Raw genomic sequence first — 24,577 nt, 5'->3', positions numbered from 1 at the left:
ACAGCATCGCGCCCCCGCCGGCGGCCCAACAAGGCTCATTTGTCTCGGACGCGCCAACAGGGCCATTGTCCCGCCACCAGACCCCGAGGCTCGGCTGAGCTCCCAGGATCTGAGGGGATTCGAGGGTGCCTGGGAAACGGGGTGGCGTGGTGGTGGTGAGGCCTGCCCTGCTCTGGGAAGGAGGTGGCGGCTAGATGAGAGGATTCAGTGGAAGTTTTGGTCCCCTGCTCTAGTCAGTGCTGGCCAGGGACACATTTTTTGATTTCTGAAACACAGATGCGGGGCGGGGGTGGTGCCAGGATTTCTGAGGGTAGCTCAGGGCAAGGGACCCATCTCCAACTGGCCAGCTCTTTGAGGTCTCAGCTGACCCCACCTCTCCAGGGCACCCATCAGCGCTGAGCACAGTGCCATCAGCATGCAGGTGCCCCCCTCCCATCCAGGATGCACCCTTTTCCAGCTGGGCTCCCCTCCTTCACCGCAGAGGGCCAAGGATGGGGACTAATGCCTGTCTGTAGCCCCATGTAATGCTTGGCTTCAGCTGCAGGCAGTGACAAAGTAGCTGGACGCCCAGTGAGGCATGGGCCATGTCAGCCCCACTGCCCCCACCATTACTGGGCGACTCTGGAATGGGGAAAATTCCACATCAGCATGGCTGCCAGATTTTTCCATATCTGATGGGCCTGCTCTCCAGCCCTGCCCCAGCCCCAGGATGCACATGCACCCAGGCAGGCGGCAGTCATGCCCCAGGGCAGCAGGCTTTGGCTCCAGGAGTCCTGACCCTGCCTGTGGAGACACCACCCCACCAGCAGCAGCACAGCAGAATGGAATACAGGCCTCGCCTCCCCTCAGCAGAGACCCAGCCAGGACAGTCCCTGGGGCGTCTGCTCCCTCAGCCAAAGCCTGCCCGAGACCTCACCTTCCCTCTCCACAGGTCGGGCCTGCAGCCACTGCCCAGAGAACGTCCAGTCTGAGCACAGTGAGGGGCGGGGGGCCAAGGCCCTCCCTCAGGTGCCTCCCAGTGGGGAAGGTGGAGCCCAGTTCCAAACCCATACTTCCTTGCCCTGAGCCCGCTCCTGACAGCCCACTCACTGGGGTAACCCAGGGAAGCTCTTCAGAAACTCCCTGCCTCACCTGGGAGGGGTTGTAACCATTCTGAGCCCAATTCTGGCCCAGCTCCTCCGTGAGGCACTGTCAAGAGCGGGTGGGAACCTGTAAGGATGGCCCAGCAAGGGTAGCACCTCAGGCTGCTGCAACATCCATACTGGGGGTTACTCAGCAGTTCTGCCCAGGAGCCCACAAGATAAAGCTCGTTCCCTCAGCTCAGGCACTGGCTCTTCCCTTCTGGGCTGACTCAAGCAGCAGGTAATGACAACCCCAGCTGGTCTGCTGAGTACTTTGTTAAACACCTAACACCACTGAGTTTGCATAGCTACCACAGAGCATCGCCATACGGCCCTGGGAAGCAGGCTCCAGAATTTCTACTCCTGATTTACACAGGGGAAGCAGGTTCAGAGTCTGGAAAGCACAGGGGCCAGGCTGCACACTAAGGGTGGGGTCCCGGCCCAGAGCCTCTGCGCCTACCCTCCAGCATCCTTGGACATCCAGAGTACCCTGACCAATGACCAGGCCCTTCTCTCTAATACCCAGGCCTGTCCAGCCTGAAGCACAGGGCACTAGGTGGCCCTTCTCTAACCTCAAGACGACTCATGAACACAGAATTCAACTGGCTGCAAAACTCTAGCCATTTAGTAACATGCTTCCCCACCTCCCCCCATCACAACACTGGGAAAACCATGGGTCTAACCACGTGTGTGCGGGGAACTGTGAAAGCCAAGGTGAATGGGAGCAGCTGGTGAAGGGCTGGTGGGGCCCTGCTCCCCATGTCACTGACTTCTAGGAGATACAGCTGCGCTGGGCACAGACACCTCTTCTCTGCCAGAGCTCCATCCAAGGGAGGCTGGGGCTGTCCATGGGCGCAGCCAGAGAGCATGAGAGGAGGCCAGGGCCGGCAGGGGGAGGAGGGGAACGAAAACAGAAGACTCTGGGACTCCGGCCTGCCACCAAGCCTGGGTCCTCTCGCCTGCCTGTGCCAAGTCCAGCTGCCCAGAGCTGGCCTGGCCCGTCAAGAGGCTGCTGCCACTCACACTGGCCTTGCCTTCTTGGCCTTCTTCTCAGACCTCACGGCCTCATCGTGGGCTTTCCGCTTCTCCGCCAATTTGTTGGCCTATGAGGAGAAAGAGGGGAAATCAAGCTGTGATGGGGGAAGTGAGCAGGGAAGGAGACTCCTCCCTTCTTCTACTCGAGGACACACCTTAAAAGCAGAGCTTCCAGAAAAGTTAACAGACAATTGACATGGAGAAAAACAAATCTACGTGAACAACCTCAGGAGAGGAAACGAGCCCTCACTTTTGTCTTTAAGACTATTATTTCATGGGCCCACAGCGAGTTAGGAGGATCCCTGGCTCCCAGGGCTGGAGGCAACTGCCCCATTTACCACCTCCCCTTGGGAAAGCTGGGTACCCTGGAGAGGGGTCAGGCTGCACAGTCTTCCCCCAGGGCCATCTGGCACTACCTATTACAAAATAGGCAGGCCTTTCAACCTGGCAATTACATTCCTCAGAACTAATCCTACCGAGACTTTGGGAGGCAGGCAGGGACAGTTCAAGACTGTTTTCTAAAAATGACTAAAAATGGAAAACAGTATAATCCCATCAGAAGGAAACAGGTGCTGTGGTTAAATAGAAAACGCTGCCAGACAATCTGTACAGGGTATGGCAAAAGTAGGTTTACAGTTGTTCCTATGGAAAATAATAATAAATAAGCAGTAACACGAGAATGAATTCTGGTTTGTGTACTCACAATAGTAAACCTGCTTGTGCCCCACCCTACATGTAGCTTGATGGTCCAAAAATAATGTCTATTGTTACATGCACAAAAGAAACCTGGGTGGCTGTTACTACAGATCACCCCAAGGGCAGGCCTGCAAGCCGCTCCTGCGCCCTCCATCACAGAGTTCAAGATGTACACAGAACTTTTATTTTCATTTAATTTTTTTTTTTTTTTTACAATGTACACCCCTTATGTGGCTTTGTAGACAAAAAAAAAAAAAAAAAAAAAAAAAAAAGCAGAAGCTTAACCAAAAACTCTCACAGGCCTCCCTGCTTTAGGCACTTGGGTTAAATGGTCCTTCATTAAAAGCAGGCCGGGTCTCCTGGGAAAGATCCGTCCCCAGGCCTGAGCAGATTCAGAAACAGCCAGGTGTAGGAAGGGGACTGAAGCCTGAAGAGAACCCAGTTAAGAGCGCCAACACCAAGATGCCACACGGGCCTGGGGGAGGACCTCAGAGGCCAGGTGGGCAACCTCAGAGAAAGGCTAGGCGAGAGCCCACAGTCTGTCCAGGGAAGAGCCAGCTGGCCTCAAAGGTCACCTATGTGGCCACACCTGGCAGATGGCAGGAACTCACCTCACGGATTTTGCGCCTCTTGCCAAACATGATCTTGTTGTAGAGGTACTTCTCCCGCTTCTTCATCATCATGATGGCTAGGCGCTTGGCCTCACTCTCCTCCTCTTGGGCCAGCCGCTGCTTGTCCTCCAGCTTCACGGTGCCCGCCATCACCTTGGGCTTCTGGGAACACAGGGTAAATGCTGTGGATGCAAGTCCCCACACCCACCCCTGCCAATCCCCCGGCTCCTGCCCTTCTGGGCCAGGGCTGGCACCAAGATGGCCAGTGGGCTGCTTCCCAGTCATGCCCCGGTGAGCTCCCTATACCTTCCCCTCCATCCTCCGCTCCTCCAGAGCTGTCAGCTGGGCCTCTTCCTCCTTTTCTGAACCAGCCTCCAAATCTTCTTCCTCTTCATCACCATCACTGTTGTTGTCTTCTTCCTCCTCCTCTTCCTCCTCTTCCGATTCATTTAAATTTCCTATAAACAGCCAATGGCTTCTGAATGCCCTGGGAGCCTGCTCTTTTCCTGGCCAGGCAAGAACCGGTGCCAGACCCCACCCTTTTCAGCCCTGGGGACATTCCAAAGGCAGTGCAGGGCTGTCCCAACCATGCCCCACTCTGGCATCTCTCCCCACAGTCCCAGATGCCTTCAGAGGAAATTCCAGGACCTGCTCCCCACTCCTGAGCTACGTATGCCTCCTATGTAAACCACCCCTCTGCTCAGTTACTCTGGACATCAAGAGCTCCTCACTGCACCGACACAGACGCTCTCTTCTCCTAAACCTTAGCCCACGGTGAGTTTGAAGGGGTTTGTGCCTCAGCTGCCCTGCTCTCTGGAGCTTGCCACCTTTGTAGTCAGCAAGGGAAGCAGCCAGCTGAAGCCCAGGGGCAAAGACCAACACGGAGGGGCCTGCTCACCCTGCGCCGCCCCTCGCACTCACCAGGGTGCTCTCCCCGCTGCAGGGCCAGCAGCTTCAGCTTCTCAGGGGGGATGTAATCTCCTTCTTTCTCCAACACGAAGGGTGAGAGGTGTGGGGGCAGCTGCACCCCAGGGAAGTAGTCTGCCACAGGGAGGAGGAGCCGGGCATTCACAGAGTCAAACACCCACTGCGGCTGCACGTAGGACCTGGCACAGAGTGGCGGCAGAGAGGGGTCATGGGGGCCACCGGAGGCCCCACCACACCCGCAGAGGCCTTCAGACAGACCTCCGCACTCAGAACCCCAAACAGGCAGAGGGAGACCAGGGCCCTGGGGGCCTACCTGCCGACGAAAGGCGTCTGCTGCCCGGGCCGGTCAACAATCTGGTGGGTGACGCAGGAGTCCATGACATCATATGTGGCCCCGATGCACACAGACTTGTCCCAGGACACATCCCCTCCAAAACTCCTACAGGCACAAGGGGAACCCACGGAAGTACCCAGGCATGAGGTGCCTACGCTGGGACCTACAGGCCCCTAAGCTCACCCTCCTAGGACATAAGTGTCCCCTCTTTACCCCAGGGTCCCCATGCTGCCCTAAGCTGGTGAGAAAGTGATGCCAGCTGCACCCTGATGAACCCGTCCTGTGCGCTCGGGGTGTGCCGGGCACTTTCCAAGCACCACTTTGTCGATCCCTCACGACACCCTGAGAAGTGGATGCTGACACCATCCCGAAGTCATCGGTGGGAGTCCACGCCTGCGCTGTGCAAAGCAAGACCCCACCCAGAGTGTGGCAGAGCCCGTGCTGTCGACCTCCCTACCTGATGATGAAAGCCAGGGCCTCACGGGGCACCTCGCGGTTCAGGAAGAACTTCAAGCCCTCAAAGAGCTTCTTATGCTTCTCTTGGGCCTCCAGCTCCCTTCTGCGGTCCTCTTCCTGCGCCGCCATCTCCTATAGAGAAAGAGCCCAGGCCTCGAGCTGTCAGGTCTGCCCACACCCACAATGCAGCGCAGGGCCTAGAGGTGAACCGCCCCCCACCCCAGCTTCCTTCCAGATCCCTCAGTCCCAACACCCCTGCCCCCTCCACCTGCTCCTCGAGGAAGGCAACACGGTCCTCACCCCATCAGCAGGGAACTCGTCCACCTCAGGCTCCTCCTCTGCAGGCACCACCACACGGGCCAGACTGGCGCCAAGGGCTGCCAGTTTCTACGGAAAAGAAGCAGGGCTGCTGCTTGCAGGTGGGCAGGGGGGGCCTTAAGTAAGGGGGTAACCTAGGTAGGGCAGAGGTAGCGGTGACAGTTCTAGGACATCAGTGGGATTAGGTTCTGAGGGAAGTCTCGAAACCACAAATGTAGCCGTGCCCACCCCCAGACCACGGATGACCCTTCGGGGGGACGTAGGGCTGATGCCCTGGAAGCCTTTCTCACCTCCATAGAACTCTCAGAGTCCAACGCGTAGCTGTCCTCATGGGCCGTCACCTCTGTGTGGGCCTGCCCCTCAAGCTAGGAGGCAGGGGGAGGTCAGAGGAAGAGGCTGCCCACAGCCCCTGCCTCCATGTGGGGAGAGAAGGGCTGTGCCGCTGCACGGGGAGGAGGAGGCACTGGGCTGGGCCTCACCTTGGGTGGGTAGTGCAGGTTGAGTGACTGGTAGAGGCGGAAGTTGACGAAGCCCAGCAGGGTGGTGTAGAACTCAGTGAAGGTGGCCATGACCCTGTAGTCCACGTCTGTAGGGTGCTGGGGGGCACAGGAGGCACATCAGCAGGGTAGGTGCAGAGATGACGACAACAACCCATGCAAGGTGAAAACTCCTCCAGGGCAGCCCTGCCTTGAGATTCTGCCCCACAGAAAAGGGCTGTATGGCGTGTCCACACCCAGGAGCATTCTGGGCACCAGTGAGGCTCCGGACAGGGGTCCCAAGGGTTAGGGGTGTCCTGGAGGCCTGTGCCAGATCCCCAAACCATGTAGGGGGATCTAGAAGGGAGCAAAGGCAAGCCTTTGTCACGCTGTTCCCAGGACTGACAGGCACCCATCCCCCTACTCAGGCTTTTGTGCTTGCGGAGGCCGCCTTCCCTGACCAGTCTGGTCAGAGCTCATGCCTTCTATTACCCACCCCACAATCTTTGTTTAATGTCTTCTCTGGGACTAGCCCACAAGTGTCCAGGGGACAATATTCCCAGAGCCTAGCAGCACTGCTGGCTTAAGCTCTGGCAGGAGCCTTGGGACAGATATTCAGAACTGAGTGACCCGGCCTCAGACCCAACCAGAAACAAAGGCACAACCCGAAGACATAGACCAGTTAGGGTAGCCACCTGACTCAGCCTCAGGGAGCTCTGGGGAAATGGTGGGCAGAAAAGGGCTCCCCTTAGCCCTTGAGACGATACAGCAAAACAAGGCAAGGATCCGAGAGCCAAATCAGAGCACCTCGACTCGAGCAGCACTGTCCCCCACAACCAGCGAGGCTAGCCCAGCCCTGCTGACCCCCGGGACCGGGACAGGAGGATGTGCCAAGCAATGTCAAAATCAGTAACGGTCACATCCCTTTTGTGCTGGGCGTGCCTGTGACTCTCCATCCTGCCAGCAGGCAGTGACCTGGCTATGCGGGCACAGGGGCTAAGAGGTACCCTGCTTGTGCCCACACTTACACCTCTGTCCTTCCGGAGCATCTGCAGGACCCCCGATGGGCCTGGCATGCACCTGGGCAGCTACGCCATTTCCTTCAGCACAGTGTTGAGTGGGGTTCCGCCCATCTGCCTGGGTCCTACTTTGAGGGGCCCAGCAGTGCCACTAAGGGGGAGGGGACACATCAGAGCCTCACCTACAACCCAGTACTGGTCCTCCATCCTCCTGCTGAGAGGAAGCAGCAGCAGTGAGCTGTCCAAGGAGGAAGGAGAAAGAGGCGGCAGTTCCCCTCCCCCAGGCCAGCTGTGTGGAGGCTGGCCTCCACAGGGCCCTATTCACCCCCGGAGTACACACAAAGCCCAGTCTGAGCAGCACGGGGGTGGGACATCAGAGAGGAGGAAGAAGCAGGAGGGCCAGAGAGGAAGGAGGAAAGGGAGGGTGGCGAGGCAGGAAGGAAGGAGGAGGAGAGGAGGGACAGAACAGGGAAGAGGAAAGACCCACGGGTTCTGGCACACAAGCCTGTCCCAAGGAGTGGGAGCAGGGACTGCTGAGGGCCAAGCCCGCCTCCCACCCACATACAGGCTACAGCCTGCACCAACCGTCACCGCTGCTCCGCACTCAGAGTGGTTCTGGCCCTCGAACCACCATCAGCCCGAGGAGAGGAGCCCAGAGCCTGGCTTTGCCCTGCAGCACCTGATAACCTGGTGGCAGACCCACTGTCCAGCCAGGCTGGCGTGTCTGCTCTCCACTGAAGGCGCCGGTGCACAAGCACGAAACCGGGCCAAACGCAGGCCCACAGAATGACAAGTCAGGTGCTGAGCCTGGCTGAGACCCTGTGGAGGACTAGAGGCTAATGATGCCCCCATAAGGAGGCAAAACCAGGATTTCCCTCCATGGACCCCTGCCAAAAACTTCGGTCTAAAAGAAGATAAATAAGAAGTAGTGCCATGCACTAAATTCTTCCCTGTGTCCACCCTCCCCAATGTCCCCAGCCTCCCAGCCCTGTGTCGGGGATGGGAATGGAGGAAGCTGTGGAGTTAAGCAAAGCAGCTTGGCCAATGTCTGGCAGCTGCCAGCAACAGAGCAGGATGAGGACCCCAGTGGGTGGGAGAATAGGGCTGGGTTTGGCCATGGGCAGACCCTAGCAGCCACTCAATCTTCATTCGGCTCCCCAAAGGGCACCTTGAAATCCTCACAACAATGCTTAGAAGGTGAAAGCACATCATAAACAGAGAGGCACAGAGAGGTGAAGGAACATGTTCAAGATCCACCAACTGGGGGATGCTGGAGCCAGGCTGGCTCGAGTTCTTATTACGATGCTGCGTAGCACATCCCCACCAGACCCCACACCTCTAGCCAACACTCAGGAACCCGGCACACACTGGACTTTGCAGGTCAGCAAACCCCCCCCTTTGCTCATTTGCTCTTATATGTCTGGGAGCCAGAGGAAGAACAGCCCATTACAAGCCCCTCCCCATGGGTACACTCACGTCGTGCGAGAAAGCATAGGGCGTGATCCACACAATGGGCTGTCCTAACACGTCAGCCTGGTAGTAAATGCCTTTGATAGACAGGAAGACCTGCGGGGAGAGGAGGAAAGCGTGGTGAAAACCAAGGGGACAATGAGGAGACAGCAGGTGGGGCCCTGCCAGGCTGCCCTGAGCTCACCTTGCGCAGAGCCCGAGCGGCGATGACATAATGCATGAACTCCACAGTGAGCCTGCGGCACAGCTGAATGGTCTGCACGTGGCACTTGCCGGTCCGAGGGAAAGTGGAGAAGAGAAAGCACATGGAGAGGGCATCGTCCAGGTCCCGAAGGGCGTCTATGAATGTGGGGTACCTACGTGGCCAGAAGGAAAGTACTTATAGGTTCAGCCATGGGCCGCCCTGGAGGTCCCATTCCCCATGCCAGGCCATGTCACTGCCACCTCCTGACCATAAAGCCAGGCAGTGCCAGCTTCCCCACAGCCCTGGGAGGAACCATGGAACCAGAACATGCCCACTTAGCTCTGAGAATCCGAGAAACCCTGCGGAGTCCGAGATACCCACTGCAAACCAAGGACCCGGGCTCAACCCACTACCACACATTGTGGTCAGAGAGGGCAGACTGAGTCGATGGCTCTCTCTCTCTTTCAAGGTGGAACCTTCAGATGAAAGGAAATCTGTCTGGAGGTCCAAGACAGAAAGCAGAAAAATGTGACGCTGCCCTAGTGGACCAGCGTGGAGGGTGGGGGCAGGCCTGTCCTCAGCAGCACTCATCACCAACCACTGGTCACCAGAGTGGGTTGTCTGGCTTCTCACCATCTAGACCTCCGTCTGGTTTATAGAACCAATTAGAACCAAACAGGAATGCTGGAACTCGGCCCTGGCCAGGAAGAGCCAGGGCGATAACATACTTCCAGAAATCCTGTGGCAAGTCAGGAAGCTGACGTGAACAAGCCTCCTTGGCAGGATCCAGTACTGGGTGCTGCCCCGCTGAGGGATGGAGGTGCGGGTCATGGGGAGGACACTGGGGTACAAGTACTGACACCCGAGTTCCTGTCCCGGCTGTGACGTAGGATGGTTCACTTTGTCAAGCTTCATCCCAGCAGTTTCATTTGGAAAACGACAATATTGGACCACACTGTTGGTTTAAAACTGGGCTCTTGCAGCTTCCTGGAAATATTTGGGGACAAGTGGATAGACAAGGCTTCAAGTCTCCCTCTCTCAGCCAGAGCAGCCATCAAAGCCTCTGACATCCACACTACCTTCCAGGAAGCTTCCTTTTGCAGAAAGGGTCCTGTTGCTTCATAAAGGGACTCTCTGAAAGCCACAGGACTAGAGGTGGCCAAGTCCTTCCAGCCCTGGATGGCATCACTCACTGAAAATGAGTCAGGAGGAGCCTGCTGGGTCTTCAAACCCAGACCAAGATGGAAAAAAGGCTGTAGGGACTTCAAGCAAGACAACAGGAGCATCTAGTTTCCTGGCGCAGAGGCCGGAGCCTCAGTTGGCCTCTCTGGTGCCTACGAGTTTCCTCCCTCTCCACCTCCCAGCAAACCCACCAACCCCGGCCCTTTGCAGAAACAGCACCATTTCTGAGCCACCTGTTTTTCTTTCTTAACCGATGGCTAAAGAGATGGGGGGACGGAGAGGGGTGACATGGAATGGGAACACCACAGCCACACTGGCTCTGGGTTTGTGCAAGAATCCAGACACTTGCTTTTTTCTTGTGCATTTATCTTCACTTGTTTCACACAACAGCTATGTCATAGTCGGAACAGGAGCTATGGTCATCTCCCTGTCATAGGGGAGGACCTGCTCAGAGCAGAAACTGTTCTTGGACCACCCAACTCATGGGCTGTGGAGCTGGGGTGAGAACACCAGCTGTTGAGCTCCTACGCCAAGGCTCCCCCTGCACTAGCCCATGGCTGGGCTGGCTCGGTGAAGCCAAGTCTATCTAGCCTGAAGCTACGTGTTCCCAAGCCATCGGCCCCCAAGAGAGGATGGACGTGCACCTAGCCCAGGGTTTCGGAAGCTCAGCACTTTAATGGTTTGGGCCAGGCTGTTATGTGTTGTGGGGACTGTCCTGTGCACTGTAGTGTGTCTGCAGCATCCCTGGCCTCTACCCACTACAAACTAGAAAACCCTCCCATCCAAGTCATTCTTACCCACAGTTAAGAACCGCTGATTCAGACAATGAGTAAGTGGGACTGCTGAGAAGGCTGGGCAAGGAATAGTTAAGGTCAGGTGTCCAACCGTATCCTCCAGGTCTGACCATGCACCTGGTATGCATTCCCCAGGACTCTGGCTCTCTCTTACCCCAGGGCCTTTGCACCCGCTGTTGGCTCTACTTAGACTGTGCTTCCCCTCAGCGAGGCCTTCTCTGACAAGCCTGTGACTACATGTGTCCCCCAGTTGTCATCCCTCATGGCATTCATTATGACTTGCAATCATTATAGAAATTTGGCAGTTTGGATTTTGGTCTGCCTCCTCTACCAGGATGCCAGCAGCTTGGGCGGTCTTGCTCTGGTTCCCCGCTGTATCCCCCCAGTGCTCAGACTGAGCCCCCAGCTCACCGCTCCTTGACAATGTGGTCTAGCTTGTAGTGGGGCTTGTTGTCCTTCAGACGCTCCACAGTGTTCCACTCACTCTTCCCATAGGCCTTCCGCAGCTTGCGGACGAACACCTAGAAGAGAGGAAAAGGCAGCTGATGTTGGGGCCCGTTGGGGCTCCTGGAGACCTGTCTTCCGCATAGGAGGGATGTGTGGGGTAGGAAGATTCTCAAGGCCTCCTGAAGCTGTCTGATTGTGCCATCTGCTCCCTCAGGCCAGGATTTGCAAAACAGCTAACTCTAAGGAACATCAAAACCGACCCCCTCTCCCAAGCCCTGACCGGTGTGGCTCAGCTGGTTGGGCATTGTCCCACAAAGCGAAAGTTGCCGGTTCAAGTCCACATAATGCCGTTTCAGTTGACAGAAGGAATATACGACAGTGGCCCCATAAATTATGACGGAGCTGAAAAATCCCTATCACTATTGATATCCCAGCCATCGTAACGCCATAGCACGATGCAGTACTCTCGCATTCGCGGTGACGCTGGTATAAACAATCTGCAGCACGGGTGTAGAAGTACAGCACGCTGCGTGAAGTACACGTTACTTGGTAACGGTAATGAATGACTGTGTCACTGGTTTACGTGGTCACTATACTCTACTTCCAATTTTAGTTTAGAGTGCACCTTCTCTACCTGTAAGAAAAAGCTTGCTCTGAAACAGTTGGCCACGTTATGCTGGCAGCTGCCTCATACATCTCAAGCTTCCTGTGTCTGTATATTGCATCATTTTCTCTTGGGCTTGACTTAACCTCATGTTTCTTTGCACAGTAACATGCTATAGACTTGTGGCCTAGGAGCAACAGGCTATTCCATATAGCCTAGAACTATATAACAATGGGGCTAAGTCCTGAGAAATTCATCGTTAGTGATCCTGACTGTAGTTTTAAACCCAGCAGCAAAACAGGGCCAGCCACCTACCTCAGTGGACGTAGTTGGACAAGAAGGCCAGCAGCTAGTGGTGGCCGCTAGGTGGCACCCCAGCCCTCCATGGAGGGCCTCAGCCAGGCCCTGCTGTTCTGCAAAGGCTTCAGTAACAGCCGTCTACTTTCAATTATTTGCATTTGGTATAAACAGGTTTTTCCTTTACCTGTGGTATTTGAGCATTTAATGGTTTATGTTTGTGGAATGAAAAGCTTGGTCTCTTCCAAGCAATTCCAGAAAGAATCTGAACAGCGGTGGTGTTTTGGAGCAGAGAACACACCTGAGAGCTCCCGAAACAGCACCATCTTTGTCTCAGAAGTGATACATTTACTCTTTTACAAAAGAACCAGGGGAAAAGTACTACAGGTAAAGCATTAATCATTTGCCAGGTCCCGTGCAAAGTGATCTCAGTCAATCCTTGCAACACTCCTCTCAGGTAGAACTGTCACCCTTTAACAGGCTTGCTCAGAGAGACTAAACCGCCTGCCTGCGGTAACAGCCAGTGGGCCACAGAGCTACGACGGGCCCACCCACACAGACCCTAGACTCGGGCCTCACCTTGTATTCCCGGAACTTGTTGACGATGGGTTCATGGAGGAGGAACTTGATGTCTTTGATAAGGTAAAAAGTCCGGGCGGCCGTAGAGCCCTTGTTAACCTTCTTCTTGTGTTTGGGCTCGTGGGGATAAATGCCCTTCAGGATGCACAGCCGCCTGGAAGACAAAGGCCATTCCTTCCGTCCCTGAACGTGCTGAGCACTGGTCAGGCTGGGACTGGAAAACAGCACTGAACAGGGAATGTGGGGGCCTGCCCTTGGAGAACTCACATCCTAGAGAGGAGCCTGACAATCACCAGTTGCCCAAAATCACATACTAGAGACTGTTACAAACACCGGAGAGGAAATAATCAGGATGTTCAAGGGGCCAGATGTCAGGTACCCCTTTTAGCAAGGTAAGTCAAGAAAGGCCTTGCTGAGAAACCAACATTTCAGCCACATAAAAGTGGGAAGAGCACCCTGAAAAAGACAAAGACTGCAAGGGTGGACAGTGCGGGCACAGGTGAAACACTACGAGTGGGCCAGGTGGCAGGGCCTACCTGCCGTGCAGGAGTCTGGGCTTGACTCGACAGGAGCTGAGAACCCCTAGCTGTAGGGTCAGGGGTCTCTTCAGCCAAAAGGGAGGGGACGAGTGACAAAGACCCAGGTAGAGAGCAGCAGTGTGTTGTACCAGTGGGCTCATTCTGATGACCCAGGGTGGCATAACCTCTGTCTCCTCCAGCTTCCCCATAGACCACACCTGGCAAAGAACAGCTTATTAAAGCATGGCCAGGCGACAACGAGGAGGAATACAAGAATTCCAGACTGAGTTTGTGGCAGCGAAGCGAAGACAGAGATGCATCTGAGTATTCCTTGTGTGACTCACTCCCCAAGCACACCCAAGGCCCCCCTATCCTACTCCTTTCCAACCCACCTGAAGTCGGGCAGGCTCAGTTGCAGCTTCTTCCGGGCTTTGTTTCGGGTGATGTAGTTGGTGGCAGAGCCTCGTTCATACTTAGGGAGAAAAAACAATTATCCATTAGCAATGACTGACATCAATCTCTGGGCATGTCTCCTGCCACAGGCAAGTATCACTCTGGCAAGTGGCTGAGAGGCTCCCGGGATAGGAAACACTGTAGGGAGGGGCCCACCCACCTGAATGAGTTCTCCTGCACTGTCCTGGCAGAAATCAACATAAAGACACAAATATCTGCATGGTGCTGGGGTCTGTGAGGTTGCTATGGATCAGGTGCTGGGCCAAGCATTAGTAACAGCTCTAAGTGTTGGCCATTACAATGAGCGATTTCCACACATTATCTCATTTAATCCCCACAACACTGTGAGGTGGGTGCCATCTAAACTCCCATTTGACATGGGAGGAGATGTCTGAGTAAAACAACCTGCCCGGGCCACATAACTTTTGAAGGTCTGGGGCTGGGAGTCAAACCCAGGTCTGAGTCCAGAACCTGAATGCCTAACCCCCTAAGCCGGTGTTCTCCACTTTTTCTCATTATAAGCACCGCCTACCATCAGAAGTCTTTTTAGACCTTTTCTCCCTTAATTGCTCTCTCTTACCGCCCATGAAATGTCAATACCACAGGAATACTGTAGAACTATTTATGTAATGTGGTCCTTTTAACATCTAAGACCCCCCCCCCCAACAAATTTTTGTTCCCTTAGGGAGAATACGCGCTCTAAGTGGCAAAGCCTCTCCCTTCTCCATTCATTCATTCAACAGACAGTAACAGGACCTCTACTATGTTCCAATCATGAAGCTAGATTCTATGAGGGCAATGAAAACGGAAGGCCTAGTCTGTACCTACTCCCAAGGAGCATATTGTCTCCAGCAACCATAGGGATGTCTACGATGCCAAGATGCTGCCTCACTCTCCCATGTCTGACTCCCTGATAAAGAGTAGCAGGGCACTGTACCAAGCACTGAGCAATGCTAACCAAGTATGTCCTTTCTAAACACGATCTCCCTCTGCAGTCAGACACCAGGGGCCTCCATGGTCAGGAGCACCTCTAAAGAAATAAACCTGCAGCCTCCTGAGGGGTATGTTTATGAATAACACAGTCACAAAACACACCCTCTATTCTTTCCTTCAGACACTTATTGTCTATCAGGCTCATGCCAAGTCCTGGGGATACAAAGATGGGTCTCAGACTGTCTCAGAAAGCTGTCTTCACTAAAAGTGTCTTCCATTGCCCAGTTCTCAACTGGGGTGATTTTATTCCTGTGTATGTGGGGGGGGGCATTTTGGGTAGTTGGGTGCTACTGGTATCTAGTGGGTTAAAAGGTCAGGGATGCTGCTAAATATCCCATAATGCACTTTTCACAACAAAGCCTTTTCTGGCTCAAAACGGCTGTGAAACCCAGCTTTAAAAACTACCATAATTTGTTTACATATCTGCATTTGTGCCAAACAGGAAGACTTTCCACTTTATATCTTTGCAGTTCCAAACACTAGCGTTTACTGGGTGCTCAACAGTGTGTTGGATTAAACACAAATTGGCAAAAGAAACTTTCAAGCTAAAAGAAACACTTCAGGCAACTACATCTTCCTCACCCTCATCCCTTCCCCAACCTTTTCATGACACCCACCTGATTCTCCACACAGCACCAAGAACTCCTTGAAAACTCGATCATGTCACTCCCCATTTAGCTGACTCCTACTGCACTTAGAATAAAATCCAAGCTCCTACCCGTGGCTGACAGGCCTTCCAAGATCCGGTCCCTATCCAAGCCCAATCTCAGCAGATGTCATTCTTCCCTTGGTTTATTGTACCCCAGCAATCACGATGTCCTTCTGATTCCTTGCTAACAGCAACCTTTCCCACCTAAGGGCCCTGGTACTTAGTTTCCCTGCCAGGCTTGTTCAATAAGCATTCCTGTGCCCCAGAGCCCATCTGAGGTTTTCTGGACTTTAGATCATTGAACAATCTTTGAGTTCTATCTGGTTATTTTAGTGTTCATCTTCCCCACTAGAAAATAAGCTCGAGGAAATCAGGTACCGCATTGGATTGTTTAGATTTCCATCCCCAGTGTCCAGGGCAGGGCCTGGTTCCAGAGGGAAGGGAATGACAAGTTTCTGAGATGATGAATTCGACGTAATGGAGAACTTTACAAAGTGTTTATTACTCTCTACTTAGTAAACAGCTGTCCTTCGACTAGGCCTCCTTTTGGGGTAAAGCTATACTTGGTTATCAACTCTCTTACATCCCTACTCCCCGGTTCTTTCCCGGATTTCACCGGACTGATACTGCCTTCCTCGCCCATCCTCGGACCCCTTCTCACAGCTGTCACCCGTCGCGTTGATCCCAATCATTTCGGTACCCACAAGGCCGGGGAAAAGCGCAGTCCCCAGGCTCCGTCGCGCCCCCGTTTCCCACCTCCCGAGGTCCCCTCGCCAACCCGCCCCGGGATCTCCGACTCACCTTCTTCTTCTCTAGGCCTCCCATGGCTCCACGCTGAAAAGGCTATTAAGTCCCGCGCAGACTGACAGCGCCACTTCCTCCCGCACGTGCCCTTCGTAAGGCCCAGAGGCCCCAACGCCGCTGGTCTGCGCAGGCTGCCCAGCAAGGTGCCCGAGCGAGTCTAGGAATAGATGGGGCTTTCCTCCTCAAGATTTAAGGAGGAAAAAATCAGTAAGACTGCTCTTTTGAGTTCTTTCCCATCTATGAGTATATTACAGACAGTTTTAACGTTTAAACGAAGGGAGAGACTCAGGCACTTCCATAATTATCCCGATGACGAACGCATAGCGTCAGAGCCCCCGTTGCATGTCGGGACGGACGGGGCTGTAGGCTTAAAGACAGCGCAGGGACTTCTGGGATGCAGGGGGGGGAGTCACGCTTCGAGGTGCGTGAGCGCGTTGTGTTGTTATGGTAACGTTGCTAGGCGGTGTCGGAACTTAGCACTCGACTCTCAAAAGCTGCCGCTAGGGGCACTAAATGAAGTTGCCTTCGGTTAGTAGCCGGTCACGGGCTTTTCAGTAAGTTCTTCCGATGTTGTGGGGATAAAATAAAGCAAAAGCAGACATTTATCCTACAGAGGCAGAAAAACCTGAGCGGCAACTTATATTTCCTGGTTGAAAAATGACGAAAGGCCAAGCAGAGTTATAGAACTCATAGTATTTTAAATGTACATTTAATACGTTTGCGCTTTTAATATGTACACATGAATTTTGTGCTGTTCCTCAAAAGATAATTACAAAATCTATACAAATATTCTACACCAAAGTGATGTAGTTTCTTAAGTAGATAAAATTTTAAAGTTCTTTGATGTTTTTTTCGTCACTCTTCCAAACTCTGTTTGTAGTTTGCCTCAAATTTTTAAATTTGAGGCCCTTGTGGATGTGACCCGGCCCAAGATCATGGTTATAGAACTTACCCTTTAGAGGAAGATGCATCATTGGCCAATGCTTGCTTTGAACAATGTGAATTTTATTATCTACTTTAAAGCTAAAATAAAATTAAAACCCAAGAACTCCACAGTGAAAAATGAAATGAAAACTGGGGAGGGGAAAGTGAGCTGGCAAAGACTTTGGGAACTACCAGGGGCACGTGGTGTTCACAGAAGAAGACAGAGTGTTTCAAAGAGGCGTGGGGCTGCTGAGGGGGATGGAGAAACAGACGGTGTGAGCCAGAGGCAAATGTTTGGGGGATTCAAAGAATGACAGAGTCCATTAGGACTGGGCGAGAGGAGAGGAATGGATCTGAGAGGGCAGTGGTGGCTGTTTCGTGCAAGGATTACAGGAGCAAGGCCAGCGTCACAGGCATGTGCCCTAGGCAGTCGCCCACGGCCACACGGGGTTGATCCAGTGCTCATTGCTGTCTTTGAAATGCATAACGACTTTTCACCAGGGCACTCTGCATTTCCATTTCTCATTGTCTCTCTCAGATCACGCAGCTGGTCCTGCACAGGCGGGATCCCATTTTGCTCACGCTGAAATTGCGGGGTTGTGGAAGATACAGGCAAAGGTGTCTAGGAAAGTGGCTGTACTTTCGGGTCTGCAGCTCAGGGTAGAGGTGATGTAGTACTAGATTTTACAGATACGGAACTGAGGCTCAGGGAAGTGAAGGGACTCGCCTCAAGATCACTCAGCTGCTAAGCAGTGGAAAATGGACTCTGGTTAGGCAGCCCTGCTGCAGAGCCTGCTGAAACCACACCCCACTGCCTAGTGAGTGGTGGATAAGCCTGGGCGTGCAACACTTAGTTCCCTCCTCTCTGTCTTTGCAGACTGCTGTGTGACTCCAGGACCATGCAAGGCAGTTTAGATATAAAGCAAAGAAGTTTTTAACCACTAGAGCCGTCCACTCACAGAATACTTTGTGACATACCAAACCTCCATCTCCATTATGGTGAAGAGGCCCGGACTCTGCAGGCAGACACACCTGGCTTTACCTTGAAACTATGATCAAGCCACTTTACCTCTCTTCTTCATTTGTAAAATGGGGATGACACCCAACTACATAGGTTGTTGTCAACTTAAACATTTTAAAGTTATTTTTAAAAATAGATAATTGTGGTAAAGGCACTTTGGAAGACACTCTGGCCATTTCTTGCATAGCTAACTGTGGTCTTACCATTGAAGCCAACAATGGCATTTCTAGGTACTTCCTCCATTGCGGTGAAGGCTAAATGTCCACACAAAGTCTGCACATGAATGTTTATGGCAGCTTTACGCAGAGTTGCCAAAATTTAGAAGTAACCAAGATGTCCTTCAATAGGTGAATAGATGAACACACCGTGGAATATCCATGAAATGGAATACTATTCAGCGATGAAAGGAAATGAGTTATCAAGCTATGAAAGACATGGATAAATCTTGAATGCATATTGCTACACAAAAGGAGCCAGTCTGCAAAAGCTACACATAAGACTTCAATTTTATGACATTGTCCAAAAGAAACTATATAGAGTTAAAAGATCAGTGGTTCACAGAGGTTCAGTGCTGAGGGGGATTTTTAAGGTGGTGAAACTATTCAGGACTGGGGGATGTATGACACTCTGCATTTGTCAAAACCCATGGAATGCCACAGCGCGAAGAGCAAATCTTGTATGCAGATCAACAAAAATAACTTAGGAGATCAGCAGAACCCCGGGGTGGAATGCAAAATGTCAACCTAACAGTCTTACAAATGTGTGAAACAACTTCACCGAAGAGGGTGGGCGAAAAAGGTAACGACATGAGTAATTGGTCCGTAATCACATGGCCATATACTATGCGAGGGTTTATTTCTGGTCTCGCAGTTTTATTCTGTTGGTCTGTATGCGTATCCTTATGCCACACTGTTTTGCTCACAGCCACTTCCTAATAAGTTTTTGAAATCAGGAGTGTGAATGTTCTAATTCTGTTCTTCTTTTTCCAGTATTGTTTTGACTGTTAAGAGCCTCTTGCAATTCGACATGAATTGAAGATAAACTCTTTCAGTTTTGCAAAAAAATGCCATTGGAATTTGATTCTGGAGAATGACTGTAGGCTACTGTGGACTTGACCAAGTAGTATCACAGTTGCTGTGGGAATGGTGTTGCTAGAGCAGATTGTTAAAGCTTGAGGCATGTGGTTTGCTGCCGTTGATTTAGTGAGTGCATTTTTTCCCATTCGATTTAGGAAAGAGGATCAGAAACAGATTTCATTCTCACAGAACTGACAAAATATTATTCAGAGTTTTACTTATGGTCATTCTTTTGCCCTCTCTCATAATACAGTCTGAAGAGATCTGGACCACTTGGACAGCCCACAGAACATCACACTAATCTGTCACCCTGGTCTCATGCTGATCAGGCAGGACAAGCAAAGAAAGCGCTCTGCCCCAGGCCCTGGCTGCAGAGCAAACAGCGCCGCCCTTGGACCATCACATCCAGCCAGCCCAATGGTTTGGAGTCAGTGCTGGGAAAGATGCAGAGTGGAGCTTATGGCAAGCCCCAGTGGGAGAATCACAATGCAGAGCTCTGGAATTCTGTGGCAAGGTCATGCCATCCACTGCAGAGAATTATGAACCTTTTGAGAAAGTTCCTGGCCTGGCCCTGGGCCCTGGTGGACACACCATCAGTACAAAAGACAAATAATGTATTAATATTACTTAAAAGTAATTTTGAACTAGCAGACTCCCTAAAAGGGTCTTGGAGACCCCCAAATATCCAAAGATCACACTGTTTGAACCGCTCTCTAGGGTTTGGGACTAAAGATTTTCTTTTTTATTCTCTTTCTCCTCCTTCTCCTTCTCCTCTCTCTTCCTTTTCTTTCTCCTCCTTCTTTCTTAAGTCTATTTTCTAATTTTTTATGCAGTCAACATGTTACTTATGACATTTTTAAAATTTAAGATTAATTATGGAACAATCTGAGAGTAACCAGAGGGGAGGTGGGAGGGGATAATGGGGGGAAGGGGGAACAGGATTTCAGGAACAACTATAAAGGACACATGGACAAAACCAAGGGGGGGTTGAAATCGGGAGGTCGGTGGGGATGGCTGGGGTGGGGAGGGAAGTGGTAGTGGGGAAATGCAGACAACTGTACTTGAACAACAATAAAATTAAAAAATAAAATAAAATAAAAAAGATTAATTATGAACACCTTTCTACATTAAATGGGCTGTAAAATAAGAATTTTGTATGTCTACATATTTAATTAATAAAATGGATATTTCGTATATAACCATGTAGTCATGTAATTGTTATACCTATTCTTCTCACGCTACCTTCCTGCACACAATTTTATTTTTCTCTTTTGAATTCTTTCTTTGGCTTTGTCCTAGCGCAGTCAGCCTGAGGCCCTCAGGAACAAACCTTCAGTCTGACAATTAGCTTTGTTGACACACTGCAATGCTAGAGACTGCCCAGCAGAGGAGCTCGGGGCGTCTGACCACACAAAAGGAAAGAGTATTAAAGTTTTGCAGAGAAGGGTAGGGTTAGGTGAAATGCAAACCAAGTGATGTTTTGATCGGCTCCAGGTGAGCTGCAGGAGAAGGGTCAACTTCAGGTCCGGACATCAAAGTCGACCCAAAAGCCCTGTTTCCTTGAACACTGCAAAGTTGAGATACGTGTGGAATGTTGTTCAGTCCGGAAACTTCTTACCTGAAGCTAGGTTTCTGTGTCACGGTGACTCAGCCGCTCCAGGCGTGTTTCACTTAGTAGTAGCATTTCAAAAAGCAAATCGCTGGTAGTTTGTGATTCTTAGGGAGAAAAAAGGGAAATCTTAATTTTAAAAAAAGGCATAGCCACTCAAATAACATGGCTCTTGGGACAGTTTACAGCTGTAACATGACCTTGGTAGAAGTAATGCTTCCTGCTAGTGTTGCAGCAGCTTTTGAGACACAGGCAGGCGCACTTTCCTTGCTCGCTCCAAGCTCATTTTTCCTATTTCAACTATAGACTCCCAAATACAAATCCTGAACCAAATGATTTAGGCATCTTTTTTTTTTTTCTCACTTTCCCTTACTGCGTTATCTAAAACAGCCCAGCCCACCCTCTGTCATTCTAATGGCTATGAGAAATGCACCTCCTCCCTGATGGTCACTGAGGTACCGTGGAGTCCTCAGGGATCAGAGGAGACCTGCCCAAAGGAAGCTGCTTCTCACCAGAGGCCAGGCAATCAGGAGCCTCTAACTATGGCCACCTCTTCCAGGCTGCCCTCCAGAAGATGGCAGGAACTGGCATCTCCACCAGTCACCACAGGCAGAGGATTGTGGGGCCGGGGCAGTCCTCTCCTGGACTAAAGCAGCTCCGCTGCACACACATTGCTGAGGCTTCTCTGGAGTTCTGAACCCAAGGACCTGCAGAAGCTGGGCCTCCAGCTGGTCTCCTTCCTTCTCCAGAATCTTACCCTGATGGGCCACACCGAGCCTTTCTACACTGGACAGTCTAATTTTAAATGTATAAAGTACTCCCGTAAACAGGCGCACTTCTCTGCCACAGTCCTGTGTCACCTGACCACAGGGATACCTTCTGAGAAATGCTTCGCTGGGTGATGACGTCATCGTGCGACCATCACAGAGCGCACTTACACAAATCTAGACAGCGTAGCCTACTGCACACCTACATTGCATGGCGCGGCCTACTGCTCCCAGGCCACAGACCTGTACGGCATTTTACTGTGCTGAGTACTGCAGGCAACCGTAACACAACGGTACATATTTGTGTATCTAAGCCTATCTAAACGTAGAAAAGGTACTGTAAAAATACAGTACAAAGGATAAAAAATGGTACATCTTCATAGCGCACTCACCATGAACGGAGTCCGCAGGACTGGGAGCTGCTCTGGGTGAGTCAGCGAGGGAGTGGCGAGGGAGTGTGAAGGCCCAGGGCACTGCCTCGCGCTGCTGTAGACCTTATACGCACACACTGCACACTTAGGCTACACTAGTAAGTTAACCTTAGGTTACTATAACATTTTTACTTTAAAAACTTACATTTTTAAAGTTTTTTTGACTTTTTGATAACACCTAGCTTAAAACCCAAACACATTGTACTGCTGTACAAAAATATTTTCTTTCTTCATATCCTATTCTATAAGCCTTTTTCTATTATTATTGCCACATCCAGTTCCAGTACGGTCAACCATGTTGACAAAGTCCAGACATGGGGGATATGTCTTCAAAGAAGCGTGTCCTGGCCTGGAGGACGTGGCTTTACTTGGGATCTGTGTGTGATTTTGTTCTTTCTCTTTAATGGAATCTGTATTTTTACTGCCTTAATCATCTGGAACCTCCTGGAAATGATCACCCCTCTTAGAATTGACCAGCAGTTGACACAAACAGGATATAATCAGACCAATGCGTCTCTGGTCAACAAGTCCCTGAATGTCTAAAAGTCGTTAGAGTAACAGCCCCTCCTTTACCTTGAATAGGAATATATATCAATTAGACAGCCATAGAAATAAGAAAAGCTGGTTAGCTATTAAGCATGTAGAAACAGTTATTATGAAGTTAAAGTTTATAGTACACAGAGAAATATTTACTTTTGCCCTATGAACAATTTCTGAAAATGTCTAATCGTCTGATTTATGACTCTCCTGATTAAAATAATCTTTGTTCACTATAACTGAATCTATGAAAACTTTAGTTGAAACAATCCTTGTTTAATATAATTAAATCCATGGAAACTTACATACTTTTCCTGGTTACCTTTGTATTAATTTTTCTGCGTAACTGATCATGCTATGCACCTGCAAATGTTAATCTATGCCAATAAGGAAAATATAAAAATCCACTTGTATTTGCAATAAACGAATCAGTGCTTCACCTGCCTCTGAGCTGTGTAGTTGCCTGATCTCCACGCGCCGACGCCTCATAGCACCTTCAGGACCCCCTGGACTCTGCTGCGGCTGGACCGCGGCATATTATTATTATGACTTTAAAATTTGTTTTGTTAAAAACTAATACACAAACACACACATTAGCGTAGGCCTATGCAGGGTCGGGATCACCAATATCACTGGCTCCCACCTCCACGACTTGTCCCCCTGGGGGTGTTCAGGGCCAATAAAACACAGGGAGCTGTCTTGGCCTGTGGTAACAATGCCTGGTTCTGGAGGACCTGCCCGAGGCTCTTCTAGAGCAGGTTTTACTCTTTTCAGAAATACGTCCTTGGTGGTTTGCTTGGTTTGTTTCGTTTTTCCACCATAAACTTGCCTGTAAGCAGAGAATGCACCGTGAACTTTCCTGTCTATTAATGACAACCAGTTGATGTTGGAGTGCATGCTTTCGAATTTTTAAGGAGCTTGAAGGCTTTTGCAAAACCCTTTACTGTAGATTTTCTTGGGGGGGGGGTGTTGTTTTCCTTTTCTTCTCCTGTAGTTCCCTTTTCTCTGCCTCTTCTTTAGCACGTGTTCCTGTTCCAGTTCCACCAGCTCCTCGCCAGTCATCTCCTCGGGAACCACCTCGAGGAGCTCCTCAGGGTCATCCTCATCCATACCCAGGTTAAAGTTGTCTGCTGCCTTAATCTCAGCCTTGCTGATCTTTGTAACATTTGCGCTATGATGGTATAATGGCTACAACATCACTGGGCAATAGGAATTTTTCAGGTCCATTATAATCTTACGAGACCCCCATTGTATATGTGGTCCATCATTGAAATGTCGTTATGTGGTATATGACTGTCATTTATCTATCCCAAGAGCTTGCCTTGTGATAAGTCAGGCACAAAAGCAGATTATTTTGAAAGAATGAATCTTGGCCATTTGCCATAAAATCATTGCAATAAAACACTTATTTGGAAATGATTAGAGGTGTTTTACAGGCTTAACATCTTCACAAGCTGAGCTGGAAGGGTGCTTAGTTAGAATAATCCTGTCCAACTCTTTCATCTCACCCAGAAGAAACTATTTTAAATTAGAGAGGTTAAGTGACCTTGTCAAGGTCACACAGCACGGCCAGCGTGAACTCTCGTACATCAATTCTTCTGTGGGACTGGGCAAATGAGAAATCCTTTGTGTTCTTTCGGTGCACAGATTTTTTTTAGGTTACTCTTAAAGTCCTGACAAAAACCCTGCTGCTCATGGCTTTGTGTCTCAAATGATTAAATTCTGTTTCTTAACTTGTTTTGTTTTGTCTCCAGGGAGCTCGGATGATTAAGAAAACTAGCTGGTCGAGTCCAGGTCCAGACAGCCCCACCCCTCTGGGCGGGCAGATAACAGCTGACTCCACTCATGTGACCACCACAGCTCCTGGTTCTGCTCCATCCCAGGCCCCGGTAGGCACTTCCAGAGGCCCATTCTGCGAAGGGCAACAGGTAGGCACCCCAGTACTGCCCATGCACTGCTGCAACAGCCGGGGGGGGGGTGGGTACCAGCAGGTGCAGTCAAACTGACTTGGGCTTACCCGACGGCAGGCTCTTCAGGCAGCAGGACAGAATGTGGCTGGCCTCAACAACATCCCCCTCCACCCTTACTTGCCCTCCCCCTCTCCTTGCCCCTACCTCCAGGAAGACCGCTCTGCCCTTCCTTCCTCTGTTCTTCGGCCATCCTTTCCCCTCAGCGCCAGACATTTCTCTTTTTTTCTCTCTGCTGACTTAGCAGCACACTGCCGGGGCGTGGAGAGATTAATCAG

The 24,577-nt window shown here is 51.1% G+C and overlaps 1 protein-coding gene across 2 annotated transcripts; it reads right to left on the bottom strand.

Annotated features, from left to right (window-relative positions):
* Positions 1 to 1,718: 1,718 nt before the first annotated feature.
* PES1 (pescadillo ribosomal biogenesis factor 1) lies at positions 1,719 to 24,548 on the bottom strand. Of its 2 annotated transcripts, XM_045200726.2 has the most exons (17): positions 24,447 to 24,548; positions 20,607 to 20,704; positions 15,965 to 16,148; positions 13,461 to 13,540; positions 12,551 to 12,704; positions 11,035 to 11,144; positions 8,648 to 8,819; positions 8,470 to 8,559; positions 5,978 to 6,094; positions 5,789 to 5,863; positions 5,481 to 5,567; positions 5,182 to 5,312; positions 4,704 to 4,829; positions 4,385 to 4,569; positions 3,770 to 3,921; positions 3,464 to 3,625; positions 1,719 to 2,224 (listed from the first exon to the last, which is right to left on the bottom strand). In XM_045200726.2, the coding sequence occupies exons 3-17, from the start codon at positions 15,986 to 15,988 to the stop codon at positions 2,141 to 2,143; spliced, it is 1,749 nt and encodes a 582-aa protein (XP_045056661.2). In that variant the 5' UTR covers positions 15,989 to 16,148; positions 20,607 to 20,704; positions 24,447 to 24,548; the 3' UTR covers positions 1,719 to 2,140. The 2 variants fall into 2 exon arrangements, with proteins under 2 accessions (XP_045056661.2, XP_024422816.2); XM_024567048.4 differs by lacking the exons at positions 20,607 to 20,704; positions 24,447 to 24,548 and having other exon boundaries at positions 15,965 to 16,320.
* Between the last annotated feature and the right edge of the window lie 29 nt (positions 24,549 to 24,577).

Source organism: Desmodus rotundus, chromosome 7 (genome assembly GCF_022682495.2).
Source record: "Desmodus rotundus isolate HL8 chromosome 7, HLdesRot8A.1, whole genome shotgun sequence".
Classification (NCBI taxonomy): domain Eukaryota; kingdom Metazoa; phylum Chordata; class Mammalia; order Chiroptera; family Phyllostomidae; genus Desmodus; species Desmodus rotundus.
Note: the sequence above shows the minus strand (reverse complement) of the source record. Positions and strands in the feature narration are given on the sequence as shown.